This window comes from Urtica dioica, chromosome 2 (assembly GCF_054948205.1).
Source record: "Urtica dioica subsp. dioica isolate 48M chromosome 2, U.dioica_male_clone48M_v1_H2, whole genome shotgun sequence".
In the NCBI taxonomy this organism is placed as follows: Eukaryota; Viridiplantae; Streptophyta; class Magnoliopsida; order Rosales; family Urticaceae; genus Urtica; species Urtica dioica.
The window spans coordinates 54,655,758-54,682,556 of record NC_142757.1 but is presented as its reverse complement, the minus strand read 5'-3'; the positions used below and the strand labels follow the sequence as shown (position 1 = coordinate 54,682,556).

The following is a 26,799-nucleotide window of genomic DNA, read 5'->3' as shown; positions in this document are numbered from 1 at the left end:
GAGAGAGAGAGAGTCTACTATGAAATGTTTCATTTACACAAGACCAAATATACGTTAATTCTTTTTAGTCAAATGGGCCTATTTGTTCAACCTTTAACTCAGGCCCAACAATTGATCGTTTTCCTCTCTTTTGGGCTTAATCAACAATCATTGATCGATGTTAATTCCTTCAATATCTCTAGGGACTAGCTTCCGTATATATAATTTTAAATTTTCATAAGATTTTGAATTTAATTTAAATGGAACTGTAAAAGTAAAAAAGAAGAAGAAGCACTAACAGTGTATAGAAGCACAAATAGCCAAAAGCAATGTCTCATACGACTTCCCTTCGAGAAAAGTGTCATCAACAAATATCACCGGGCGGATATGTTTCCATCCATGTATAGAAGCACCAATAGCTAAGAAAAAGTATTTGAAATTCCTATCGACATCGGTTTAAGTAAGTGTGTAAGTTCATGTATGTTATGATAATAAATGTTAATAATTATTATTGACAACAAAAAATATGTTATATTAACTAATACTGAAATGCAAATTTATACAACTATTATACTTGGATTTTTTTCTTGAATCATCGCTTCCACAGTAGGTAAATGAGAATAAGACTTTGCAAAATCTCCCTGAAGATCAGTCAAATTCTGACCACGCGCCTTCCATACCTTGAAATAACTAAATTCAACTTTGAATCGGGTGCGAATAATCTCCCCCACACCCTGTGGTGTAATCTTGTCCGCCATACAACGCAAAAAATCAGATTTGAGACACTTACCTTTCAGGGGCGCAGAAAGCTTGTTTGTGGCGATGAATAATGTTCTTCCCAAAACAAGTATGCTCTTTCACAAAAGTCATGATAATCCAGAATTTAGATTCCGAGCAAACATTAGCATTCAATCTCCAGGAACAATAAGAGTTAACACATATGACACTATATCGAACCTTGCACGATCTTTGACTCTAAACTGAAAATTGTTTCTCAAAGCCAACATACGAATCGCCATAACCAACACTTTTTTTCTTCATAAACATATTATTGAAATTAAAATCAACGTGCATTATTGGACAATTTTTCAAATCCTTTTCATCAACTAAAACAATTTCGTCGTGATTATCAATGTTCTCAGTTTGATGAGTCGATACTGAATCTTCATTATCTAAACATTGTCGCTTAAACAAATTCAATGCAACAGAGATCAAACACAAACGAATACCAATAATCAACATCCATGAAAGATAATTACCAAAGCTGGAAATAAACAATAATAACATAACCTACAAGTTCATTCAACAAAAAAGAGACATACCTGAGTCGATAAATGAAGATTTTGAACCATCCATCGTGAAAAGTATAACAGCAGCTGTGAGGAGTTATGATTCTAGAAATTCAAAAAGAAAACGTTCAAAACTTCTATTGTTTAAACGCGCTTATACAGGCTTAATTCGAAAGAAAAAAAAAAGAATTGTGTCAAAGCAACGTGATAACAGAGTCCTAAAAGATATGAAATAAAGTCAAATAAATATTCATTAATTATAAAAACTAAACACATGTTTAATCTCTAAAAACAAATAACAACGATTTATTTTGAAACCGAAAAACAAAACAAGGACAAAACCGAAAATTCAACCAGCCATAAACGTTGCCACATAAGCGAAATGATTAAAAATCTAAAAAATCTCAAACGTGGGGTAAAATGAAATCGTTACGTTTGAATAGGCTTAGTGAGTAACAAATCTCTTAAAATAAAGCCACTCTTGCATATATCTTATCAATTTTTTTTATTCTGGTTCGCCTAACTGTGTTTAATTTCATTGTTTTGTTTTGGACATTATTTAAAATACTAATACTTTGGTTCTGAATCTATATTTGTGGTTTCCAAATTTTCTTAAAGACTTTTAGAAAGTTAAATATATTAATTTCATATTCTTACTAAGTTCGGATTTTTAAAGTTAAATTTTTTTAATAAAGTTAGACGATAAAAAAGAAATCATTTTTTTAAAGTATTTAAAAGTATCTTAAGTAAAGACCGTTCTGAAAACATGGTCGTTACAATATTTCGGTCTTCAGAGGTATAGCGGATAGTAATTTTTCAATTAATTTATGACATTTATGTATAAACTCAATTTAGTGTATTTATAATTATATATTTCTCAAAGTTCTCTATAATATGAAAGCCATCCACATATTATTCTATTATTTAATAAGTACGTCTCTTCTAACCAGCTGGGTCTTAAATTACTTTCAGTACGTGCATTCAATTCTACCAATAAAGTAGATCCACAAATCTTAAATTATTACAGTTCACCATTAATAAGTTACACATTGTGAATCACTAATGGAAGAACAAGGTGAAGCAAAGAAGCAACAGAGCTACAAGATGACGAGATTATAGGATAATTAGACTCATAATTTCGAATTTATTTTGTAAATGCTCCTAACTTCATGTGTGTGAGTGTTTATTTATAGAGTTAATAGCGACAAAAATACTCAAAGTTTTCGACATCGGTTTCAGTAAGTGTGTAAGTTCCTGTATGTTATGATAATAAATGTTAATAATTATTATTAACAGCAAAAAATATGTTATATTAACTAATACTGAAATGCAAATTTATACAACTATTATACTTGGATTTTTTTCTTGAATCATCGCTCCCACAGTAGGTAAATGAGAATAAGACTTTGCAAAATCTCCCTGAAGATCAGTCAAATTCTGACCACGCGCCTTCCATGCCTTGAAATAACTAAATTCAACTTTGAATCGGGTACGAATAATCTCCGCCACACCCTGTGTGGTGTAATCTTGTCCACCATACAACGCAAAAAATCAGATTTGAGACACTTACTTTTCAGGGGCGCAGAAAGCTTGTTTGTGGCGATGAATAATGTTCAAAACTTCTATTGTTTAAACGCGCTTATACAGGCTTAATTCGAAAGAAAAAAAAAAAAAGAATTGTGTCAAAGCAACGTGATAACAGAGTCCTAAAAGATATGAAATAAAGTCAAATAAATATTCATGAGTTATAAAAACTAAACACATGTTTAATCTCTAAAAACAAATAACAACGATTTATTTTTGAAACCGAAAAACAAAACAAGGACAAAACCGAAAATTCAACCAGCCATAAACGTTGCCACATAAGCGAAATGACTAAAAATCTAAAAAATCTCAAACGTAGGGTAAAATGAAATCGTTACGTTTGAATAGGCTTAGTGAATAACAAATCTCTTAAAATAAAGCCACTCTTGCATATATCTTATCAATTTTTTAACCGTGTTTAATTTCATTGTTTTGTTTTGGACATTATTTAAAATACTAATACTTTGGTTCTGAATCTATATTTGTGGTTTCCAAATTTTCTTAAAGACTTTTAGAAAGTTAAATATATTAATTTCATATTCTTACTAAGTTCGGATTTTTAATGTTAATTTTTTTTAATAAAGTTAGACGATAAAAAAAAGAAATCATTTTTTTAAAGTATTTAAAAGTATCTTAAGTAAAGACCGTTCTGAAAACATGGTCGTTACAATATTTCGGTCTTCAGAGGTATAGCGGATAGTAATTTTTCAATTAATTTATGACATTTATGTATAAACACAATTTAGTGTATTTATAATTATATATTTCTCAAAGTTCTTTTTTTTTTTTTTTTTTTTTTTGAGGAAACGTGGTCGGTGCCACTTTTTTTTTTTTGAGGAAACGTGGTCGGTGCCACGGAATATCATAAAAGCCCTCACGTATGGCGGAGGAAAACCGGAAAACCGTGGTTACAAAAATAAGAAAGAAACAGGAACCAACGGAAAGAAAACAGAAGTTATCTCAAACAAACAGGGCCCTATGAGGCCGCGCGGGACCTCAACTCGCGATCATCGGCCCTAATGGCCTCTTCCGAACAAGGCGGGACTAAACCCAGCCAGGTCGAGGACGAGTGATGGTTAACCGCGTAGCGCGCTAGATTATGCGCAGCAACATTACATAGACGAGAAATATGAATAATGCGAAAAACCTCAAGCTCCCTCACCTCTCTGAAGATGCGGTGCAAGATCGTCCCAAGCTCTGCCGCAGGCGTCACGCCCTCGTCAATCATCCTCACCACCCCCAAGCAGTCAGACTGGATCTCCGCTCTCCTGCCACCGACGCTGCGAACTAGCTCTATGCCCTGGAGGACAGCATACGCTTCCGCAAGCTGGGGGGAGAACCCCCTAGCCAGGAAAAGCGTCTGCGAGGCGATCACCTCTCCGGTGTGGTCTCGAACTATACAGCCGACACCGAAGCCTCCACGGTCGCGAGCGAGTGCCGCGTCGACGTTAATCGATAGGGTCCCGTCCCTGGGGGGGTCCATCTGGGGGTCGTAGTCACTCTCGTGCTCCTCGGGGTCTCCCCAACTGTAGCCGCTCTGTACTCCTCGAGGAAGCTCACCGTCCACTGGACTAGCTGAGGTTGGCTCCAAGCTGATCTCCCGGCTAAGACGTTGTTCCTGTGGTTCCAAAGTTCCCAGATAATAGTAAAGAAAAGCTCATGAAAACGAACCTCAAGGATCTCCGTCACTCTGAGGATAGCGTCGAAAGCATCGCCGTCCCTGAAAGGCGGAAGAATGTGGCCGAAGCCCACCTCCTTCCAGACTCTCCTGCTCCACCTGCAACCCCAAATCGCGTGGAAAACAGTCTCTCTCGCCTCCTGACAAACAGGGCAACTGTCGTCAGAGGTGATCCTCTTCTTGGCTAAGACTGCTCTGGCCGGAATCTGGCCTAAATAGACTCGCCAACAGAAGAGTTTCACCTTAGGAGGGGTTCTCAGCTGCCAGAACTTCGTCCACCACCTCTCCATCACCGTCGGATCTGAAGAGCTGGCGGCCGGAGTACTGGCTCTCTCCATCGCAACACGAAAACCGCTCTTGACGGAGTACTCTCCGTCCTCAGTGAAATGCCAGCGACGCACGTCAGGGATACCCTCACCGCCACACGGGATGCTCAAGATCGCCGCTGCGTCCTCCGCCCCGAACATCGCTGTAATAAGATCGACGTCCCAGCTACCGTCGACTCTCATAAGCTCAGCAACCCGCATATCGGGGGGAATCCAAGGGGGATCAGTCCAGGTGGCCGGTCTGTCTCTCGGAACCCAACTGTCGCCCATGACCAACACAGATTCCCCGTCCCCGATCCGCCATCTCGAACCGGACTGAATAATCTCACGTCCCCAAAGAAGACTGCGCCAAATGGAAGAGCTACACGAGCCAGGGAGAGCCGTCATAATATCACCGTCAGAGAAGTAGCTTTGTTTGTAGACTCGTCCTACCAGACTATCCGGTCTCCTGAGAAGCCTCCAGACACTCTTAGCCAGAAGGGCCTGGTTGGACTTCTCCAGATCTCTGAAGCCCATCCCGCCCTCTGACTTGTGACGCGTGAGGTACTCCCACTTGCACCAGTGGATCTTCTTCGTCGCCGTTCCACCCCCCCACCAGAATCTGGCGATCGCCGAATGGATGTCTCTAATCAAACGCAGAGGGATCTTGTGGCAAGAGGCCACGTAACTGGGGATCGACTGAATGACAGATTTAATGAGGACCTCTCTGCCGGCCTGCGAGAGGGAGAGACCATTCCAACTCTTAATCTTAGCCCAGACACGGTCTCTCACAAACCCAAAAAGCTCTGCCTTCCTCTGACCAGAGAATGCGGGAAGACCCAGGTATCGCTTATGGCAGTCCGTCTTCCTAACACCTAGGATTTGAGCCAAAACCTCACCTTCCTCTTTGCTAACCTCCGTACCGAAACAAACATCGGACTTTTGAAAGTTCACCATCTGGCCCGAGGCCTCTGAATAAGTCCGTAAAATGTCTGTAACCCTCTCACACTCGTCAGGAGTCGCTCGGCAGAAAACTAAGCTATCATCCGCAAAGAGAAGGTGGGACACGTGGAGATCTCGGAACCGGACTCCTGAAATCGCTCCAGCATCCTCGTTCGCTTGAAAGAGGCTCGAGAGACCCTCCGAGCAGAAGAGGAAAAGGAAATGAGAGAGAGGGTCCCCCTGGCGGAGGCCTCTGAAAGGAGTCACACTGCCACGGATGGAGCCATTGATGTTGAAAGCAAATCTGACTGAGGTAACGCATCTCATGATAAGGTGCACCCACCGCGTGCTGTATCCCAGTCTCAGCATCATCGACTCCAGGTAGGTCCACTCGACCCTGTCGAAAGCCTTCCCCATGTCAAGCTTGAGAGACGCACACAATCCATTTCCGAAGCGTTTCCGTTTCATCGTATGGAGAGCCTCGAAACCAACCATGACGTTATCGAAGATCAGTCTGCCTCCAACGAAAGCGCTCTGGGACTCAGAAATAGCCTCGTGCATAGTAGTCTTAAGACGATTGACCAAGCACTTGGCCACTATCTTATAGATCACATTGCACAGGCTAATCGGTCTGAAGTCGCTGACCCGTCTCGGGTCCTCGACTTTGGGGATGAGGGTGACCACAGTATCATTAATGGTGGCCACCTCATCCCCGTCGTTAAGAATCCCAAGGCAGGTCTTCAAGACCGATTCGCCAATATGAAAGCCATCCACATATTATTCTATTATTTAATAAGTACGTCTCTTCTAACCAGCTGGGTCTTAAATTACTTTCAGTACGTGCATTCAATTCTACCAATAAAGTAGATCCACGAATCTTAAATTATTACAGTTCACCATTAATAAGTTACACATTGTGAATCACTAATGGAAGGACAAGGTGAAGCAAAGAAGCAACAGAGCTACAAGATGACGAGATTATAGGATAATTAGACTCATAATTTCGAATTTATTTTGTAAATGCTCCTAACTTCATGTGTGTGAGTGTTTATTTATAGAGTTAATAGCGGCAAAAATACTCAAAGTTTTCGAATTGGTGCAGTTTAATACTCAACGTTAAATAGTCGAGGCAAAAATCACTAATGTTGATTATTTGTTCCACCTTTACTACTTTTGCCGTTAAAGTCACATATTAAGCGCCACATGTCATAATCTGGTAATTTTGATTAAAAAATAAATAAATAAAAAATTGTTTTCATTTTATTTAAATAGGAAAAAAAATTATTTAAAAGAAAATAAATACTATTTATTTTAGGATAAAATAATTATATAAAAAAAATTGGCGTGAGGGACCGGGTTGGGGTCTAAAGGAGAATAACCGTCGAGCGCCACCATTAGCGTCCCGGATCCGAACGGCGGTCGATCTCGTTGGAGCGCCATCTCCGGTGACTGAACCTCTGCGCGATTCCAGATCTGGAGGTCGCTGCATCGGATCGACCGCACGATTATTATTTGAATTATGATGTGTACCTATGTGTTGCATTTACTTCAAAGGCTCATATAAAATATTAGTCCACGGTAGTTCATGCAGATGACATCACTCATATGACATCACTGAAAATTGAGACATGTATTTGTAGTAAAATAAGTCATCTTGAATTTAATTGAATCTGGACCAAAATACTTTACAAAGTTGGCATGGCCGTATGGAAGGGATACGTACCGACATGGGTTTAAATATATATATATATATATATATCGCATGGGATTTATTATAGCCAGCCAACTAATTTGGATTACATACATGAACACGTTTGACGGGTAACAAGTTTCCAATATAAACAGCAAGTATATAATAGCATACGACAAGGTAGAGTGTAAAATTAAAACGATTATTATTCAAATTTGTTTCAGATCTTGCATTGATTAGGGCTGATCAAATTATATACAATTTGAAATGAGAAATTTCATTTTATAAACCTACAAGTTAATAAAATATCGGGATTAGACCTCACACTTTAAAAATATCTAAAAATGGACTTTTGTCCCAATTTCGGACATAAATACCATTTTGAACAAATACACTCATTTCACTTGAGATATCTTCTCAATCCTTCATTCGATCTTTCACGCTCGATTTCGACGAGATATAACTAAATTCAATGAGATATGAAGGAATCCGACGAGCTATGATAACATAGAATGACAAAATTTCACGTGAATTTGACTTTTTCCGCTTAAAATGTCCAAAAAATATGAATTTTATAGTATAGCATCGTACATTATCGATGCCGTACGATGTCGTACGATGAGATACAATACATTATTATTATAATGTACTATAAAATTCATACAAATTATAATGTACATTATAATTATAACATACGATGTCGTACGATGAGATACGATATATTATAATTATAATGTACGATAAAATTCATACACATTATAATGTACATTATAATTATAACGTACGATGCCGTACGATACATTATAATTATAATGTACGATAAAATTCATACAAATTATAATGTACATTATAATTATAACGTACGATGTCGTACGATAATGTACGATGGAATACGATAAAATTCATACAAATTATAATGTACATTATAATTATAACGTACGATGCCGTACGATGTCGTACGATACCGTACAATGCCGTACGATAATGTACGATGGTATACGATAAAATTCATACTTTTTTTGACATTTTACGCGGAAAAAGTCAAATTCACGTAAAATTTTGTCATTTTATGATATCATAGCTCGTCGGATTCCCTCGTATCTCATTGAATTTAGTTATATTTCGTCGGAATCGAGCATGAAAGACCAAAATAGAGATTGAAAAGATAGAAAGTGAAAGTGAAATGAGTGTATTTATTCAAAAGGGTATTTGTGTCCGAAATTGGGACAAAAGTCTATTTTTAGATATTTTTAAAGTGTGAAGTCTAATCTCGATATTTTGTTAACTTGTAGGTCTATAAAATGAAATTTCTCTTTGAAATTCCTTACACAGTGATTAAAATAATTATTCAATTAGTGGATTATACAACTTGTTGAATAACCGATTATTTTTAAACATGTTTAATTTAGGTTCATAACTTTTTTTAGTATTATTATTTGAGTTATTTTATTTGTATATACATAGAGGTTATTTTATATAAGCATCTTCGACTTTTTGATTTTCAGTAGCATCTAAATCATTTAAAAATCAATATATATATATATATATATATATATAAGTAACTTAATTAATGTCACATAAGGTTATTGAATGCTTAATTATTGTCTAATTATAATTTTTGTTAACATACAAACATAAAATGTATTGGGAAGGAAAGAGGTGGAAGATGTGTATAGAAATAATATTATAGAAAATGCTATATTAAATAGGAAGGATTAATTTTTTTAAACCTACAAACATAAATGGTCTTGGGAAGGAAGGAACCGGAGGAGGAGGAGAAATGTAATATAATTAAATATTAGTTTTTTTTTTTTTTTTTGTATTTTAAAGAAAGCATTAATACGTGCCACAATTTTATGTACGCATACATCGTATGAAATTCATTACTTGAATTTGGATAAACATATTTAAAGTACACGCCTAAGGTGACACTTTCCAATATAGACACTAGAGTAAATAATAGCCTGGGATTAGGTAGTAAATACTAAATATAGACAACTTAAGTGCTTTTGAGCGGGTGAGTGAGTGAAACACACTATAAAATATAAATAGAGGTGTTGAAACACAAAACCAAATATTAATAATATTGAAAAAAGAAGAAAGAAAGATAATATAGTGATGATGAAGATGAGCAAGGGTAGCGTGGTATTTTTGCAATGTCAAACGTTTAAATTGGTTATTTTCTTAATTTTTTGAAGGGAAAATAACACATTTATATTATGTATTTTAATGAAATGTCGAATTTAACCTTTGATTTTCAAAAATATCAAGTTTGTACCTCCTGTTTCATTAAAATGACAAAATTATACCATAAAATAAATAACAATGTCACAAATAAATTCTATTGACTTTTCATTAATGTTGACTCTGATATAAAAAAAACGAACAAAACACTAAACTAGAACTCCAACCACCCAAATTCCTAATTTTGATATAAAAATAGTAATAAATCGAAATAGACTAATAAACTCATACATCTCAAGAGATCTCTTCATTCTGTGTTCGAAATGCAACTTTGAACCCTGTATTTGAGCTCGAAGAAGCAATTTTGATAACTATAGTCTGTCGATTTTTACCCATTTCCTCTATTTGTATTCCAAATGATTCAGTGATTGTTGTTTGTTTTTTCGTTTTATAAATAAATTATATAAATGACGCGAATAAGTTAGGGTAAAATTGGGTTTACATATAAATATTATAGTCGCTATCAATGAAAAGTCAATAAAAGGAAGATTACTAGCAATGTTATCTATTTTATGGTATAATTTTATCATTTTAATTAAACAAATGATTCAAACTCGGCGTTTTTAAAAACCAAAGGTCAGACTCAACATTTCACTAAAACATAAGATATATACGTATCATTTTCCATTTTTTGAATAATAAAACCATAAGAAATATGACTCAATCTGAAATCCAATATATTCAAATCCCAAAATCACATATCAACTTTCTTTACCAACTCAGTAAAATTATTATTTAGCCACAATCAAACTTCATATTAGCCTAAGCAAGTAGGAAAGGTACATTGCAATGAGACTTTGGTAAAGAAGCCGAGTGCCAAACTCGCAAGAATTCATAAGCAAAACCCTTTGTTTGCATAAATTTTTTCCAAAGATCAAGATAATTTAAGTAAAGTCGAGATTGAGGCTTAACTTGTTATTAATCTAATTTATTTATCTATCTCTTAATGAGAGCTCTTGCTTGCGGCGCCCTGCCCATCATACCTCAGCAACGAGCTACTCATAATTTTCCTTAGCTTTTGCTATTTTTTTGGATATCCCGCTCGGGAAAACTAATGCCACGAATTTAGGTATTCTAGTTTAGCTAGTACTACGTACTAGATAAACTGGGGAACTAACTATTGATGTTGGAATTCGTCCTCCATTAATACAAATTCATTTGGGTTCAATTTAGTTCAGGCCCATAGATTGATCTTGAGTCCCAGCCAATGACACATAGTGAGCTAAGCCATATTCAGCGTAGCTCTCCGGCTCAGCTCGTCAGCCTAGCTCTCTGGTTCAGCTCGTCAGCTCCTTAGCTTAGCTCTCTGGCTTAGCTCGTCATCTTAGCTCTTTGGTTCAGCTTGTCAGCTTAGCTCTCTGGTTCAGCTCGTCAGCCTAGCCCTCCAGCTCAGCTTGTCATCTCCTCAACAAACTGTTTCAAAGAGATACCGGAATCTCGAAGATCGAGGACCATTCTACCACTACTCTCAACCGCTTCTTCAATATCGGATCGTGCCGCATACATGTCACAACCTGAGAGGAGATGACCTATTTGTTGGTGATTGAACACCTTTTAATAACGCAGCGGAAGACTTAATTACGCTATCATAAGCTAATTAAAACGGTTATTAAACAATATCTAGGTTTACATGTTTAATTTCTTATTTAAAAGACAAGAGAGCGAGCAAGCAACCGATAAAAATATTTTAAGGAGTTTCTAGAAGACTTACGGGTTGGGCTCACGAACCGAATCTTCAAGCTTTGACAGATCCGTCTTCAGTCTCTTTGAGACTACTCCTTCGTCTGAATCGTCGTTGATGACACCGTAATCTTCCGAGACGCAATATCCGAGTCGAATGGGAAATATGAGTGGTCAACAATATGTATCTCACTACGATCTCAAATCTGGAATTTAGATCGCACCGTGTTTATGGGAATGGAATCACGGAATTCCGAGGAGAAGGGAGAGAGCAAAAATTTGTCCACTCAAGAGGGGGGGGGGGGGGGGGGGGGGGAACTGTATCTTCTGGGTATTTTCCAGAATATTCTATTTCTATTATTGTGTTCACATCATGTGTTCACACTATGGATTCAATCTGGGCCTTATGATCTTATCTCCATAAATCCTACTTTTTTCTCTCATCCATCAGATCAGTAACTAGGATATTTTATTTTATTGTTTAAATAAAGAATATTTATTATTGAGAGAATAAATGAGAATATATTATTTCCTTTTAATTATATTCTCTCTAAATATTCATGAGAGAGAATAAAGGAGAATATATTATTTCCTTTTATATATCATTCTCTCTCCTTTATTTAAACAACTAAAGAGAAAATATTGGTAAATACCAATCTTAGAATTTTCGAAAATATGCTCAAAGCCCATTTAATTATTTATTTACTTGGTCCAATAACAAATAAATAACTAATTGATTAATTATTTACTTGATCAAACAATAAATAATTAATACTATCATAAATATTTATTTTTATTCTGCAAATACCCAGATGATAACAATGAAAACATTGTCATTAGAAAGTTCCTATTCGTCTTTATCGAAGCCGAATCGGGGACTATGGACCTAGTAGTGGAAGCTTAACAAATCCGATCAAAAAGACAAAACATTCATTTCTCTTTTCCGATCGATTTGTCTAATCTTACTCAGTACTCTACCGTGTAAGCTAAGACTGAACTCTCCTTTAATACTATAATTATATTTACTCATCGTGACGAGTGTCCACTGATATAGTCAGTAAGTGATAAAAAATCCTCCAGGTTCAACTCGTATCGAGAAAAGGTCAATTGATCCATTATACCTTTCTCATACATATGAGCCCTAAGCATTGTTGCTTCCCCAGCGAAAGATTCTCTCGAACGTTACTAACTTCGAGAGTGTGCACAATCAATCGGTTCTGGAATCAACCCTTAGGTGAGAGAACATTTATCTTCTTTCAGGAAGGCTGGATTCCATATCTGTGAAACACTTCACTTCTACGATCATGTCCCGAGTTCCCAAAACATCTATTTATACAACCTCAATTGGCCTTTAACGTGATGAATCAAAGAAGTCGGTAACAAGACCTAGAAGTCCATGATCACTTCAGGATTTAGATTAAGTATCACTGTGACCATCATAGGTGACTTTGGTTAGTGTGTCGTAATGGTCCTTAAACGACTCATCTACAAGCAAAGTTTGTCCAGGTCGTACACTTACCAAAAGTGTAGAATGCTCCCACTACGTGATCAACCTTCACTCGTATTCCACATATATGATTTTAGATACAGCTTCCCAGGCGTGTATCAATCATCGACCATGTTTTAGCTCACCGCCCGAACTTAGATGCCTAACATGTAATTCAGTTTAATACGGAGGCTATGGGGATAGTTGTTATTGATTCTATATTGAAATATCATAACTCAACCCACTAATCATAAATGCTATAGTGTTCTTCTTATCGAATTCAATAATCATCATCTTCAGTGGGCAATATTCCTAACACTATTCAACAACAACGTGCCCCAAAATTCAGCGAAGCTCACCACCTTCTCATGAGGTCTATAAATAGAGACACCTCCATTTGAAGATCAATGGGGGATTTCCAACTGCCATTTTTCTTTAAGCTCTCTATTTATTTATTCTATGTTCTTCATAAATCTTTTTTTATTGCAAATCCTTATTTAATATTTAATAAAAAAAAGGCCCCGAGCCATTCTATTATTTATAATCAGCCTTTATTTATTCCAATAATATTACGAGGCGATCTCGTAACGGAAGTTTGAGGCCCATTTACGAATTCAAATCGACCTATTTGTCATAAAAAATTGTCGAGAGTGTTTTGAAGTGAATTCTCGGTTCAACAGTTATCTTATGGTCTCGACTGTCGAACCATTTGCAGTATTGGTTACCTTATGATTTCGATTGCCAAACCATTTGTAGTTTTGGTCACCTTATGGTTTCGGCTTTGAGTTAGTCATGCATGTATACGAGATAGACCTGAGTGAACTTCTTACAATATACATACCACGCGAACAATTAAAAAGAGTTTCAAATGAGTAAAGATGAGAAATTGAATGAATTTGAACGTGAAAATCATATCATATGCAATGTCTCTGCTTGCATTTATATGATATGATATGTGATTGGTATATTCATGGCATTTGCATTCATGTGCATCTCATCTAAAAGAGAAAATAGTTTTTACAATAAACGAGGTTTTCGAAAAAGGTGTGTGTTGTGTGTCGTCCATTGATGGCTTGACTAGTTCTTAGGCTAGGATAATAGCTAGTTCGAATAACTCCTAGGATCAGGGGGTTAGGTGTAGTCTCGTGAGATAGGATCGGTCTCACGAGTTTGTTGGGCCATTTGCAGTATTAGTTACCTTATTGTCCCGATTATCAAACCATTTGCAATATTTGTTACCATATATATGATTTCGACCGCCGTACCATTTGCAGTGTTGGTCACCTTATGGTTTTGGAGTTAGCCATGCATGTATGCGAAATGGGACATAGTGACCTTCTTACAACACATACAACGCACACAATTATGTAAGAGTTTTTGAAAAAGAAAGAGATTAGAAATGAAAGAAAATGGTTTTGTGAAAATGAACAACATGAACACACATATCATATGCATTGCATTGTTTATGCTTACTGGGCATTAGACTCACTTGTTTTTGTGATACATGTGAGGAGAGTGCTTAAGATATATAGATACAGTAGCGAGTTGATTGGCAAGCTAGCGCCTCCATGCTGACGAGACTTGATATATGGATTTTTTTGACATGATGGGCATTCTAACAAGTGATAAACGTTTTGAGTTTTGAGTCTTATGTGATTTCTCTATGGTTTTATAAGAAAAAAAATTTACCACAAATTTGTGTAGTTGATAAACGACTCATCGGGGCGTGAAACTGAAAACTGAGAAAGACATGTATTTGTAGTAAAATAAATCATCTTGAATTTAAATTAAAAAAAACACTGAATTTAAACCAAAAAACATTACAAAGTTGCATGGATGATAAGGTAAGGAAGGGATACGTATCGACATAACATGAGTGTAGATATATATCACATGGGATTTATTATTGCCAGCCAAATAATTTGGATGACATACATAAACACGTTTGACATCGAATTTTCAATATATACAGAACAAGTAAATAATAGCATACGATAAGCTAGAGTGTAAAATTAAGACGATTAAAATTTATATTTGTTTCAGATCTTGCTGATTAGGGTTGAGAAAATGATATCCAATTGACAAGTTACTGATAGATACGAATCGATCCGCTACAGTACTGGACAACACGATTAAATAGTTTATTGTACAGTTTGAAGTTTGAAGGAAGACAGTTCATAACTTTTTTTTTATATTATTATTTAAGATATTTTATTTGCATATACATAGAGGGTTTTTTTTATATAAGAATCTACGAGTTTTGATTTTTAGTAGCATCTGAGTTTGTTTGTTAATGATTGTTTGTTAACATACAAACATAAATGGTCTTGGGAAGGAAAGAGGTGGAGGAGGAGTAGAAATATAATATTATTTAAAAAACATTAGATTAAATAAGATTTAAAGTGGTGATAGTCAATGAATAACGCATTGTTAATCAATATCAAATTTAGGAGTAGAAGCTGATGATGTCGGCAATTAAACGCGGAGCTAATGTCTAGCCGCTAAACTCTTAAAAAACTAAAAATTTTACCTATGAATTTGTTAAATTTATATTTTGACCCTAATACTCTTCATTTTTAACGCAAAAATATTATATAATTTGTCCCTTGAATATTTTTTTAAATTAGCTATTTAACTCTTGAATTTGTTAACATAATTTTTACCCTAATATCTTTTATTTTTAACCAAAAATTGTAATAATCTTCCCCCCCTGAATATTTTTTTTCTTACACACAACCCCTTGTAGAATTTAGAATAATACTTTTTGAATAAGTTTTACCCTCCATTGTCTACAAAATCTAGCTCCCCCACTGTTGGTAATTGTAGTATTTTTTTATTGCGGTGTTAGGGTTAGCCCATCCCATGTGTTAGGGTTGTTTTCTATGGAGATATACAATACACCGAGCCATGTATTTACTGTAAAATAACTCGTCTTGAATTTATAATGAATGTGTGTGTGTGTGTATATATATATATTGTGTGTGTGTGTGTGTGAATTTGAACAAAAAAAAACTGTAAAAAGTTACATGATTGATAATGGTAATTAAATGGAAGGGTCGTACATGTACCGAACTGTACGCCTATCAAAGTGGGTTTAGATATACATCGCATGGGTTTCACATTTTTGCCAACCAACTATTTTGGATAACATACTTAAACACCATTGACAACAAGTAAATAATAGCATACTATTATTAATACATAAACGATTATTATTTAAAATTGTTTCAGATCTTTGCATTGATTAGGGCTGAGAAAATGAAATCCAATTGACAGAGTCACTAATAGATAGGAATCAATCTGCTGGCATGTACAACACGACTGTAGCATCTAAACATTTTGAAAATCAATATATATATATATATATATATATATATATATATATATATATATATTATGTAACTCATCACATAATGGTGAGTGTCTAATTATAAATAGGTTTTGGACATACAGGCATAAATGGTGTTGGGTAGGAAAGAGGTGGAAGAGGAGGGGAGAGGAGAAATATAATATATAATTATAGAAAATGGTTTATTAAATAGTATTTATTTGTATATGTGTGTCCAAAACCAATGAACGACGTATTCAAGGCAGCTTGATTTATTTTAGTATATATTTTTTTAAATAAGTTGGGACATGATATTGGTGACAAGTTACCTGATTATTTTATCTAAGTAGCTACGACTTTATGATTTTCACTAACATCTAAATTTTGGAAAATCAAATATATAATTAAGCAAGTTGTGACAGGTGGTTGAATGCTTATTATATACATAAATAAAAGATTCAAATCAAGATTTTTTAGCAACTAGATAATAGCATAGAACAAGGTAATAAAATTTAAATAATTATTATTTAAATTTGTTTCAGGTTTCCATGAGATATATACAATTCACCGAGCCATGTATTTACTGTAAAATAGCTCGTCTTGAATTTATGATAAATGTGTGTATATATATATATATATTGTATGTGTGAGTGTGTGAATTTGAACAAAAATAACTGTAAAAAGTTGCATGATTGATAATGGTAATTAAAAGGAAGGGACACATGTAGCGAACTGTACGCATATCAAAGTGGGTTTAGATATACATTCCATTGGATTCATTATTGCCAACCAACTATTTTGGATAGCATACTTAAACACGTTTGACAGGTAACATATTTAGCATACTTAAATAGATACAAATCGATCTGCTAGCACATGTAACACGATTGCTTATTAAATAGTTTGTTGGCATAAAGTTCATAGATTTTCTAATATTATTTAAGATATTTTATTTATATATACATAGAGGTTGGAAGTGTTGGGGCATGATATTTTTTTTTAAAAATAAGTTGGGAGATGATATTGCTGACAGGTTACCTGGTTATTTTATAAGCATCTACGAAATTTTTTTCAGTAACAGCTAATATTTTTAAAATCAATATATATATATATAATTAAGTAACTTGTTACATAAGGTTGAATGCTTATTGTGTAATAATTGTTTGTTAACAAACAAACATAAATGGTCTTTGGAATGAAAGAGATGGAGGAGGAGAGGAGAAATATAATATATAATTATAGACAATGGTTTATAAAATAGGATTATTTACTTATGTGTGTCCAAAACCAATGAACAACGTATTTAATGCAGCTTGATTTATTTTGGTATGTTATTTTGCGGGGCCGGCCCAAACGCACCCGAATTCGTTAGGGACCCTAGGCGAATTCTTATTTTGGGGCCCTTTTGATGATAATAAAAATTTAAATATAAAAGAAAAAAATTTAAAATATAAAATTTTGGGGCCCAGCTCAATCGGAGGCCCTAGACACCAGTCTTGCTCGCCTATAGTCAGGGCCGGCTCTGGTTATTTGCAAGTTGGAGTTGTGATTAATTTCAAAGAAGAACTCAATCATTTAGGCATAATGGGATTCAATACAGGCAAAGGCCTATTAAAACTAATTTTGATACATAATGAGAGAGTAAAAGTTAATTAAATAAAAGCATTTGATCAGGTAGAGTGTAAATTTTAGACGGTTTTTATTCAAAATTGTTCCAGATCTTTGCATTGATTTTTTTGAAACAAAAAAATAATCAATGCAAAGATCTGAAAGTATCGTGAGGTTCCATTTCAAAACCAATTGGCAATGAGAAGAGTAACCCATGACCTTTATAAGCACTTGTTAATTCATATTCACTTTCGATGTGTGATTCCTAACACGCCCCCTCAAGATGGCGGCTTTTTGCGTTCGCTCATCTTGGGCCGAATTCCAACATTTGGACCGGATACCCGTTAAGGTTTAATGGGCTCTGATACCATGTGAAAGTATCATTGGGGCTCCATCTCAAAACCAATTGGCAATGAGAAGAGTAACTCATGACTTTTATAAACACTTGTTAGTTCACATTCACTTTCGATGTGAGATTCCTAACACGCCCCTCAAGATGGCGGCCCTTTGCGTTCGCTCATCTTGGGCCGAATCCCAATATTTAGACTGGATACCCGTTAGAGTTTAATGAGCTCTGATACTATGTGAAAGTATCATTGGGGTTCCATCTCAAAACCAATTAGCAATGAGAGGAGTAACCAACGACCTTTATAAGTACTTGATAGTTCATATTCACTTTTGATGTGGGATTCCTAGCACGCTCCCTTAAGATGTCGGTCCTTTGAGTTCGCTCATCTTGGGCCGAAAATTCCAACATTTGGATCGGATACCCATTAGGGTTTAATGGGTTCTGATACCCTGTGAAAGTATTATTGGGGTTTCATCTCAACATCAATTGACAATGAGAGGAGTAACTCATGACTTTTATAAGCACTTATTAGTTCACATTCACTTTCGATGTGGGATTCCTAACGATATTAATCACGTTTGACAACAAGTAAATAATAGCATACGATGAGGTAGAGAGTAAAATTGAAACTGTTATATTATTTAAATAGTTTGAGATGTTTGCACTGATTAGGGGTGAGAAAATGAAATCTCATGTGACAAACTCACTACACATCAACACGATTATATAGTTTATTATTAAAGCTGTTTATATACATAGAGCTTATTTTATAGCAAGTAAGCATCGACGACTTTTTGATTTTCAGTAGCATCTATATCTTTTGGAAATAAAATAAATATATAATTTAGTAACTACTTATCGTCTAATAATAAGTGCTTGTTAAAATATAGATAAATTAAAGTAAAACTCAATTATTTCGATTTGGACACGTCAAGAAGCAAGTAAAGCAGCGTTATAAATAGAGGTGGGAGTGGCATATATGATGAAGCACACAACACAAAGTGAATATTAAGCATTAAAAGTCGATATTGATACAAAGAAAGTGATGAAGTTGAGCAGCGTGGTAATATTGGTGGTGGTGGTTCTGGCGGTGGCGGGCCCATCTCCATCGGCGGCGGAGCAGATGTTCGGCGGAAATAGGAAGCTTGACGTCATCATGATGCCCAACGCGTGCAAGCAAGCGGGCGGAATATGCGGGTTCGGCACGGGTACTTGCTGCGACGGCCTCGACTGTAACTTTGGTAGTTGCGGCCCGCGCATACCTTGGATGACGCTGCCACGCCCACAGCCCAACGCGTGCAAGCAAGCGGGCGGAATATGCGGGTTCGGTACGGGTACTTGCTGCGACGGCCTTGACTGTAACTTTGGTAGTTGCGGCCCGCGCATACCTTGGATGATGCCACAGCCCAACATCTGCATGACAGAGGGCCGAACTTGCTCCATCTGGTTTCCGTGCTGCTCCGGCCTCAAGTGTGACCCGGGGCCGGACTTTAATTTTTGTGTCAAGAACTGAAATGCTACTCCACTGTCTTTGTTATATTCTATGCTTTTACTATTTCATCTTCGTTTTTATATGTAATAAAAATGTTTGTGTGTCTCAAAATAAAATGGTCATCTGTCTTTGTTATATTGTATGCTTCGTTTTCATATTATAATAAAAATGTCTTCTTTTCCTCTGTTTAACTCATACTGTTTCCTTGTACGTACGTCTTCTTCTTTCTTTTATATCATTCCTTCTGCTATCATCTTCTTCTTAAAATCACTCGGAAACCGTAAGGCCTATACCGCTCTCCTCGGCCAAAACGATGAGCCCATGCACCATCCGAACAAAGTTCGGGCACATCTGGGGTATCGCGAGCTGTAAAGCTCGCAAGAAATCAAGGAGGAGGGGATGAAAGGGAAACCTAAGGCCGTACTTTTCCAACCAGATCTCAAACATACAACTATAGCCCTCGATTATAGTGTTTGCCCTAGCTCCAGGAGGAGGAAGAAAAAGGCGAACCTCTGGTATTTCCTCCTAAAAATCTCTAAATCAGATGATCTAACCGTGGAAGGACCTAATGTGTCCTCGTTTCCTACGAATTTACTCTTAGAAGACGACCCAGCTGTTTTGATTGGTGATTTGGTCATGGTTATTTAAACTAAGAAAATAAGCTAAAAGACCTCGCTAAGAAAAATTGACGCGAACTGAGAAAATAAGTAAGAACACAAAGCGAGCTAAGACTTCGCACGAAGAACTTCGAGCGAAGTAAGAAAAAGCTTTAAACGCGAAGAGAGAAAATTTTAGAGAGAGAAGTAAAAAGTTTAAAATGAGGGAAAACTTACTTGAATTTCTTCGGCTCTGGAGTTATAAATGAGAGTCAAATAAATGACTTTTGGTTTCGCTCATTTATATTGAGTAATTTTAACCATTTTCCAAAAAAAAGTCATGATATAAAATCAAATCCGATATCTTATCCCTCAAAATTCGCGAGAAGGTGAAACGATTCGAGATTTTTGCTAGTCGACGTGGCAACCCTCGAACAAAACACGTCACGGGTTTGTCAAATCAAATTCTTCGTCCCTCGGTCTCCGCGAGAAGACTAACCGACTCGCCAAAATTAACGAGATTCGAACGCGTCATCAGAGATCTTTCGTGCGAATCTTTTCTAAAAGTAAAATAAAATAAATGAAAAATCAAATATTCGAAAAATATTTAGGTTCCCGCCTATATATTTTCGGAGTATGATTCCTTATTCCCGCTTAGAGTATTTTTAATATTTTAATAAATATTAAATATACTGGGGGCTAGTTGTGGGGATCAGAATTCTCATTTATTTAAAAACTATTATTAGGGCTAAAGCCCAGTGCGCAATTAAAAGCCCATTCTAATATATTTAGCCCGATGGACATACTTGAGTCCAGCCCGATAGAATTTGCCAGCTCGTTAAAAAGATAATCTCGACGAAGTCGTGGTCAACACTCTGACCTCGCCGCAAAGCCCGGATCAAAGATGAATTCAAGATAACGATTATTCAAACTAGAGGACGACGTGTCAAGCATCCAGCGTAGTCAACACCACGTGTTCTCCGAAGTTCTCGCACCTCGACGACCTATAAATTCCTCTTCAACGAAGGAATTTGGACGTGATTCTATCTACACAATTTCTGTCTAAGCTCGCTATTATTCTCCTCATATTTGTATTCTTGAGTTCGCTGAATATTGGAGCTCGCTACTCTTTGTTTGGCGACCTCGCTTGTAATCGAAATCTTTTATTTATAATATACGGAATCCCTATTTCCTACTTAATTCCGAATTGTCTATTTCAATTAGCCAGTTTCTACTACGAAGTCTTTTGAGATCCATACAAATAAATCAAATAATCCTTTATCGTATAGTTTAAATTTGAGATTGTTGAAAGCTAGAAATTGACATCAACAACTAGCAAAATTAAAAATTAAACACTCCAACTACACTACTTCTTTTTTTTTTTAGAAACGTGGACGGTGCCACGGAGATTTCATAAAAGCTCTCACGTATGGCGGAGGAAAACCGTGGTTACAAGAGAAAAGAAACAAACACACAACCACGCAGCCAACTCAAGAAACCAAACACGAAAACCCTATCCCGACATGTGGGATTGAATCTCTCTGTCATCGGCTCTAATAGCCTCTTCCGAGCACGGAGGGACAAGCCCCAACCATCTCGAATTAGAACTTTGAGTAACAGCAAAACGGGCTAAATTATGCGCCGCGACATTACAGAGACGAGGAATATGCATAATTTTAAAATCAATCAAAGTACTTACCTCTCTCTTGATGTGATGCAAAATCGTCCCGAGCTCAGTCGCGGGAACCTACCCCCCGGCCACCGCCTTGACCACCTCCGTGCTATCCGAATGAAGCTCCAGTCTCGACCCGCCGATGCTACTAGCCAAAACTACGCCTTGGAGGACCGCAACCGCCTCCGCAAGCTAGGGGGAAACCCCTAGCTTGGGAAAACGTTTGCGAGGCTAACACCCTTCCGGTGTGGTCACGAGCAATGCACCCCACACCGAACCCTCCCTGGTCCCGATCTAGCGCAGCATCCACAGTCACCGAGATTGTTCCTTGCATCGGAGGGATCCACCTAGGCTTGGTCGATCTCTTCTCCTCTCCCCGAGCACACTACTTCTTATTTATCAGTCAGAATTACTTTATTATATTACATTAATTTTTTTCTCTATTTTTTTATTAAATAAATACATAAAAGTAATAAATATTAACTCTAAAATAGAAAGTGTGTTGGAGTGAAATGAAAAAAAACAAATTCTAAAATACCTTTTTAGTTAATATATTAGCTAAAGTATATATAAATATATTAATTCCTTTTGCTTCTTCTTCACATCATCACATGACTTCTCTACCAAGCGAACAACCCAAAAATAGAAAGAAAATAAAAAAAGTACATCTCTCTCTCATAAACTCGCACAAACTCACTCACGAGTCCAATTTTTGGTCCTCGAACATCTGAGCGATATCGATCGCTCGCCAGAGAACATGATTTCCCTAAGCAGCGACGAACCATCGGTTTGTAGTTTTCTTCTTCCAATTAGGGTTTGGCATTGGTTTTGGGGATTTTTTTCCTCTTCTTCGTGTTGGTGATTTCCTCGGCTCCGACAGCCTCACCGCCGCGTACATGATGTTGGACGACACTTGTGTCGTTGACTTGTACAACAAGCAACAGCTTGAGATGCTCTGTAAAGACCTGCCAGAGCTGTTTCCGGCGATTGTCAAAGCTCCGTCGATCGGCATCGGCGCTCCCGTTTGGACCGGAAAGCAAGTGTTCAACATGATCCTGCCTCGGGGGTTGGATTACTCGTTTGAGCCGAGCGGCGTCTGTGTCGAGAATGGGCTGCTCATATCGGCTTCATCGAAGGGTTCTTAGTTCAAAGTACTTATCGCACTCCGATATTGTTTTATTTCGTAGCTGACAACTGAGCTGAACCGAGGGGTTCACTTATACGAAAATGATGTTGAGGCCGCCAAGAGGAAGAGAGGGGAGCTCGCCGGAGTTCAGCAGGGGATGGAGTCACTGGCAGTTGAGCATAGCGCGATGAAGGAGAAGGTCGACGCCCTTAAGAAGGAAGTGGTGACGGACTCCGTCCTCATTACGCAGGATCTCGAGGTGTAAAGTATAAAGTTTTGTAACACTCTAGTTGTAAATTTCGAAAAAAAAAATAAAGAGCTTCTTTTTTTTACAATTAAATTTTTGAGCAATTTAAATATTAAATTATGCTTATTGAATGATTTAAATTATGTTAAGGTTATTTTAAGTATCGGAATAATTAAAGGACGTATCGAGTTCATCTCAATTAAAAAAAAAAATTCAAAGAGACGCTTCGAAATATTTAATTCATCTATTCTCCAAACGAGAATAAAATTCGAGAAAAACCTCAGTTATATTTAAATTAAACAAGATTAGTCAAATATAAAAGCACATTTTCGACTCATTTTCTCCATCTTCACTCTCTCTCACTCTCACTCTCACTCGTCTCCTTCTCCTTCTCTTCGGCCGCCCCACTCCAAGCTTTCTCCTCCGCCATCACCGCCACCCCCTCTCTTTCTTTTCCCGCCATCTCCTTCTTTTTCTTTCTCACCGCGAGCAAACGCCGTCAGAAACCGAGATCTACGAGTCACGAGCCTCAATCCGACCACCACGAACGGCCGCGAGCTCTAAATCGAAGGAAAACATCACCGGAGAGTCACTAGAGGTATGGGTCGGTCCAATTAGTGAGTTTTCTCTCCGATTTTGCAATGGATTTTTCTAGGGTTTGAAACCCATTTTTCTTTTCACCGATTTCAGAGCCACCGGAGAGGAATTTGGACGTCGGAGAAAGTGTTTCGGACTCGGAGAGTGTTCAGATTTGAAGCAAGGTAATGGATCTCGAAAACCCCCAAATTGATATCGAAAATCTAGGGTTTGAAATCTAATTTGGGTTTTTGACTTTGGAAAATTGGGTGTTTTAATTTGGTTGATTAATGATTAATGTACCTGATTTTTATAAATTTCTCTGAATAGTTTTTCCTATTTTTTTTTTTTTTGTTTCTTCTCCGTTGAATCGTCTGTAAGGTTGGAGGTTTTCTAGTATGGATTTTGAGGGGTTTTGGTTGTGGGTTTTAGTTACAAGTGGGGAAAAAAAAGTAGTAAATTTTTTTTTTGGGGTACTTTTTTAACAGAAATTGGATTAAATTAATTGAAGAAGAAAATGTGTTTTATAACAGGTCCATATAGGAAAGAGGAGTTTGATGCGAAAAATCCCTCGCTAATGGCGTCCATAAACTTCAACCCGTTCGAAGGGTGGTTCTCGAAGCCCCCAAAAGCGCTCGCTCCAATAAACCTCTTATCTCTCACCAAACACTTTTCCTTCCCCGCCTCTTCAACGCCCTCAAAGTTCGCGTCCCTCTCGTCCTCAACCGCCGCCACGCCTAAAAACAACGATCTCAGTCCCGACCCTGAGCCCGAAGAGCCAAAGGGTCCGATGTCGGAGATGCTCGACCAGTTCTTCTGGGAATCGGAAAACCTCCCGGACTACCGACACACGCCCGAGGTGGAAGCCATCCTCACGCGCGACCCAGTCTTCGAGAAGAAGGAGAAACCGACGGACGAGGAGATCGAGGAGAACGAGAAGTTTTGGAAAGCTATGAAGGAGAGTCCGGTGATGAATTTCCTTCTGAGGGCGGAGGAGATATACGACTCGGTGAACGAGATGGCGCTGAAGGATAACGACACGCCGTACCGGAAGGAGGATAGGGACATGTGGCGGAAGGTGCCGCACGTGATAGGGCCGGACGGGAGGCCGATGCCGAGAAAGGCCATTAAGACGAAGAAGGAGAGCGATGACAAGTTTTGGGACTTTGCTCGGCAATTCTTCTTTGGGCTTTGGGGGTTTCGGCAGCGGCCTTATCCTTCTGGCCGGCCCATCGACGTCGCTCAGGCCATCGGATACAAGCGCCTCGAGCAGCGCTACTACGACTGTCAGTACTCTCTCTCACTCGTTGTTTGAATACAGATTTTATCAGGAAGTCCCACGTCGACTGTTGGGATGTATCATTTGTGCTCCTTATAAAAGTCACGGGTTACTCGTCCTGTTTCCAATTGGTTTTAAGATGGAACTTCATGATACTTTTAACAGAAATAAAATCTTAATCCTAGAGTCCGTGATGTTCTGGTAATGTGTTTGATTCAGTCATAATGAGGAGCGGGGGTTTTTTCTACAAAGACCGGCTGGGGCGCAGCCGAGGGCCGTGCGAGTTGATCCAACTCAAAACCGCGTGGGGGGGAGGCATCATCGACAAACACACTTTCGTTTGGGGCGAAGACATGGACGAGTGGGCCCCCATCCACATGATCTACGGCATGGAACGCGCCATCGCCACCTGGGAAGGTCCACTCTCTCTCTCTCTCTCTCTCTCTCTCTCTCGCTTGTTGTTTACTTGCTCGTTCCGACCAATCTCGTCTCGCCACCTGTTATTGCAGTTAGGCTTGGCGCCGCTGCGACCGCATTTCTCCACAAGCTACAGAAGGGCGTGCCTCCGTGGGTCCCGCTCAAGGGGTTCGAGAAGAAGACGTACAAGCAGGCCCAAGAGGAGGCGTACGAGAGCAAGAGGCGCGACTTGGCGGTGCTCGAAGCCAACGACGGGGTTTGGCCAGGTGTCAGAATACCGAGCCACGCGCTGTTCCTGTGGGCCAGCGGCTCCGAGCTCACCAACATTCTCGAGGAAGACCACATGCCCAACAAATACATTCCCAAAGACCTGAGGCGTAGATTGGCTAAAATCATCCCTGGTCTGAGGCCTTGGGAGGTCTTGAGCGTTGAACAGGCTATGGATCGGATTACGTACAACGGTGAATGGTACCGAGAACCGCTCGGCGTTTTCACGACCGGCCCGCCCTATATTCAGGAGTACAACAAGGACGTCATGGTATATGAAATTTTAATCAAATGTCTCGGTGTGAGTTTTTGAAATTTTTTCATTTTTATTATTTTTGGGTGTGATCTCGTGTTGTTTTTTTTCTTTTTTCTTTTCTTCCAGAGGCTGTTGGAAACTTACTTGAAGCTTGGTGACGAAGCTTACAAAAAACTGTGCGAAACGATCCCGGGTTTCGACAAGATTATGGATAATTACGAGAAAGAGTCCGACGCCAGGTTTGAATACCGAACGAATAGGAAGGCTCTAGAGAGGAAAGCTGAGCAGGAGGAAGAAATAATGGAGATGCTTAGAGCCAATAAATAGTCGTTGACCCGGAAAGTTTCAGGTGCGAACACTATTTGTTACCGCGCCGAAACTTCTGGGAAGTCGGAGATTCTGACTTTTTTTGGTCAATGATTGTATTGTAATGAGACTACACAGGTTTTTTTTTTATTCCATTTCATGTATTTGTAGGAATTGAGGACAAACAAGGATACACACATTGGATTAATTTTTGCTAAGACTATATACAAATATGGTTTTCTTGTCCCCTTGTATTATAACATCATGCAAGTTTCGAAATTTTGTCCAAGACCTCACTATTATTAGTGAATCGACCTTCATTGAATTACAACACTTCTTTACTGCTATGACGGTATGGACCAAAAAGATACGATTACAAAAATCAAAACCAAAATCGACTAGA

The 26,799-nt window shown here is 37.7% G+C and overlaps 1 protein-coding gene across 1 annotated transcript; it reads left to right on the top strand.

Moving 5' to 3' along the window:
• The first annotated feature begins 23,628 nt into the window (after window positions 1-23,628).
• LOC149405782 (histone-lysine N-methyltransferase ATXR3-like protein) lies at window positions 23,629-26,685 on the top strand. The gene is made up of 6 exons (XM_089608057.1): window positions 23,629-23,893; window positions 23,986-24,056; window positions 24,405-25,157; window positions 25,370-25,567; window positions 25,660-26,105; window positions 26,217-26,685. Exons 3-6 carry the CDS (start codon window positions 24,449-24,451, stop codon window positions 26,415-26,417), a joined length of 1,554 nt encoding a protein of 517 aa, XP_089464183.1. The 5' UTR covers window positions 23,629-23,893; window positions 23,986-24,056; window positions 24,405-24,448; the 3' UTR covers window positions 26,418-26,685.
• Window positions 26,686-26,799: the final 114 nt, after the last annotated feature.

Excerpts from the sequence above, each read along its gene's own strand:
- LOC149405782 (XM_089608057.1), top strand. The coding sequence starts at position 24,449 with ATGGCGTCCATAAACTTCAACCCGTTCGAAGGGTGGTTCTCGAAGCCC. Across the intron at positions 25,568-25,659 it reads CGCCATCGCCACCTGGGAAG|TTAGGCTTGGCGCCGCTGCG; the intron begins GTCCACTCTCTC and ends CTGTTATTGCAG. Across the intron at positions 26,106-26,216 it reads AGTACAACAAGGACGTCATG|AGGCTGTTGGAAACTTACTT; the intron begins GTATATGAAATT and ends CTTTTCTTCCAG.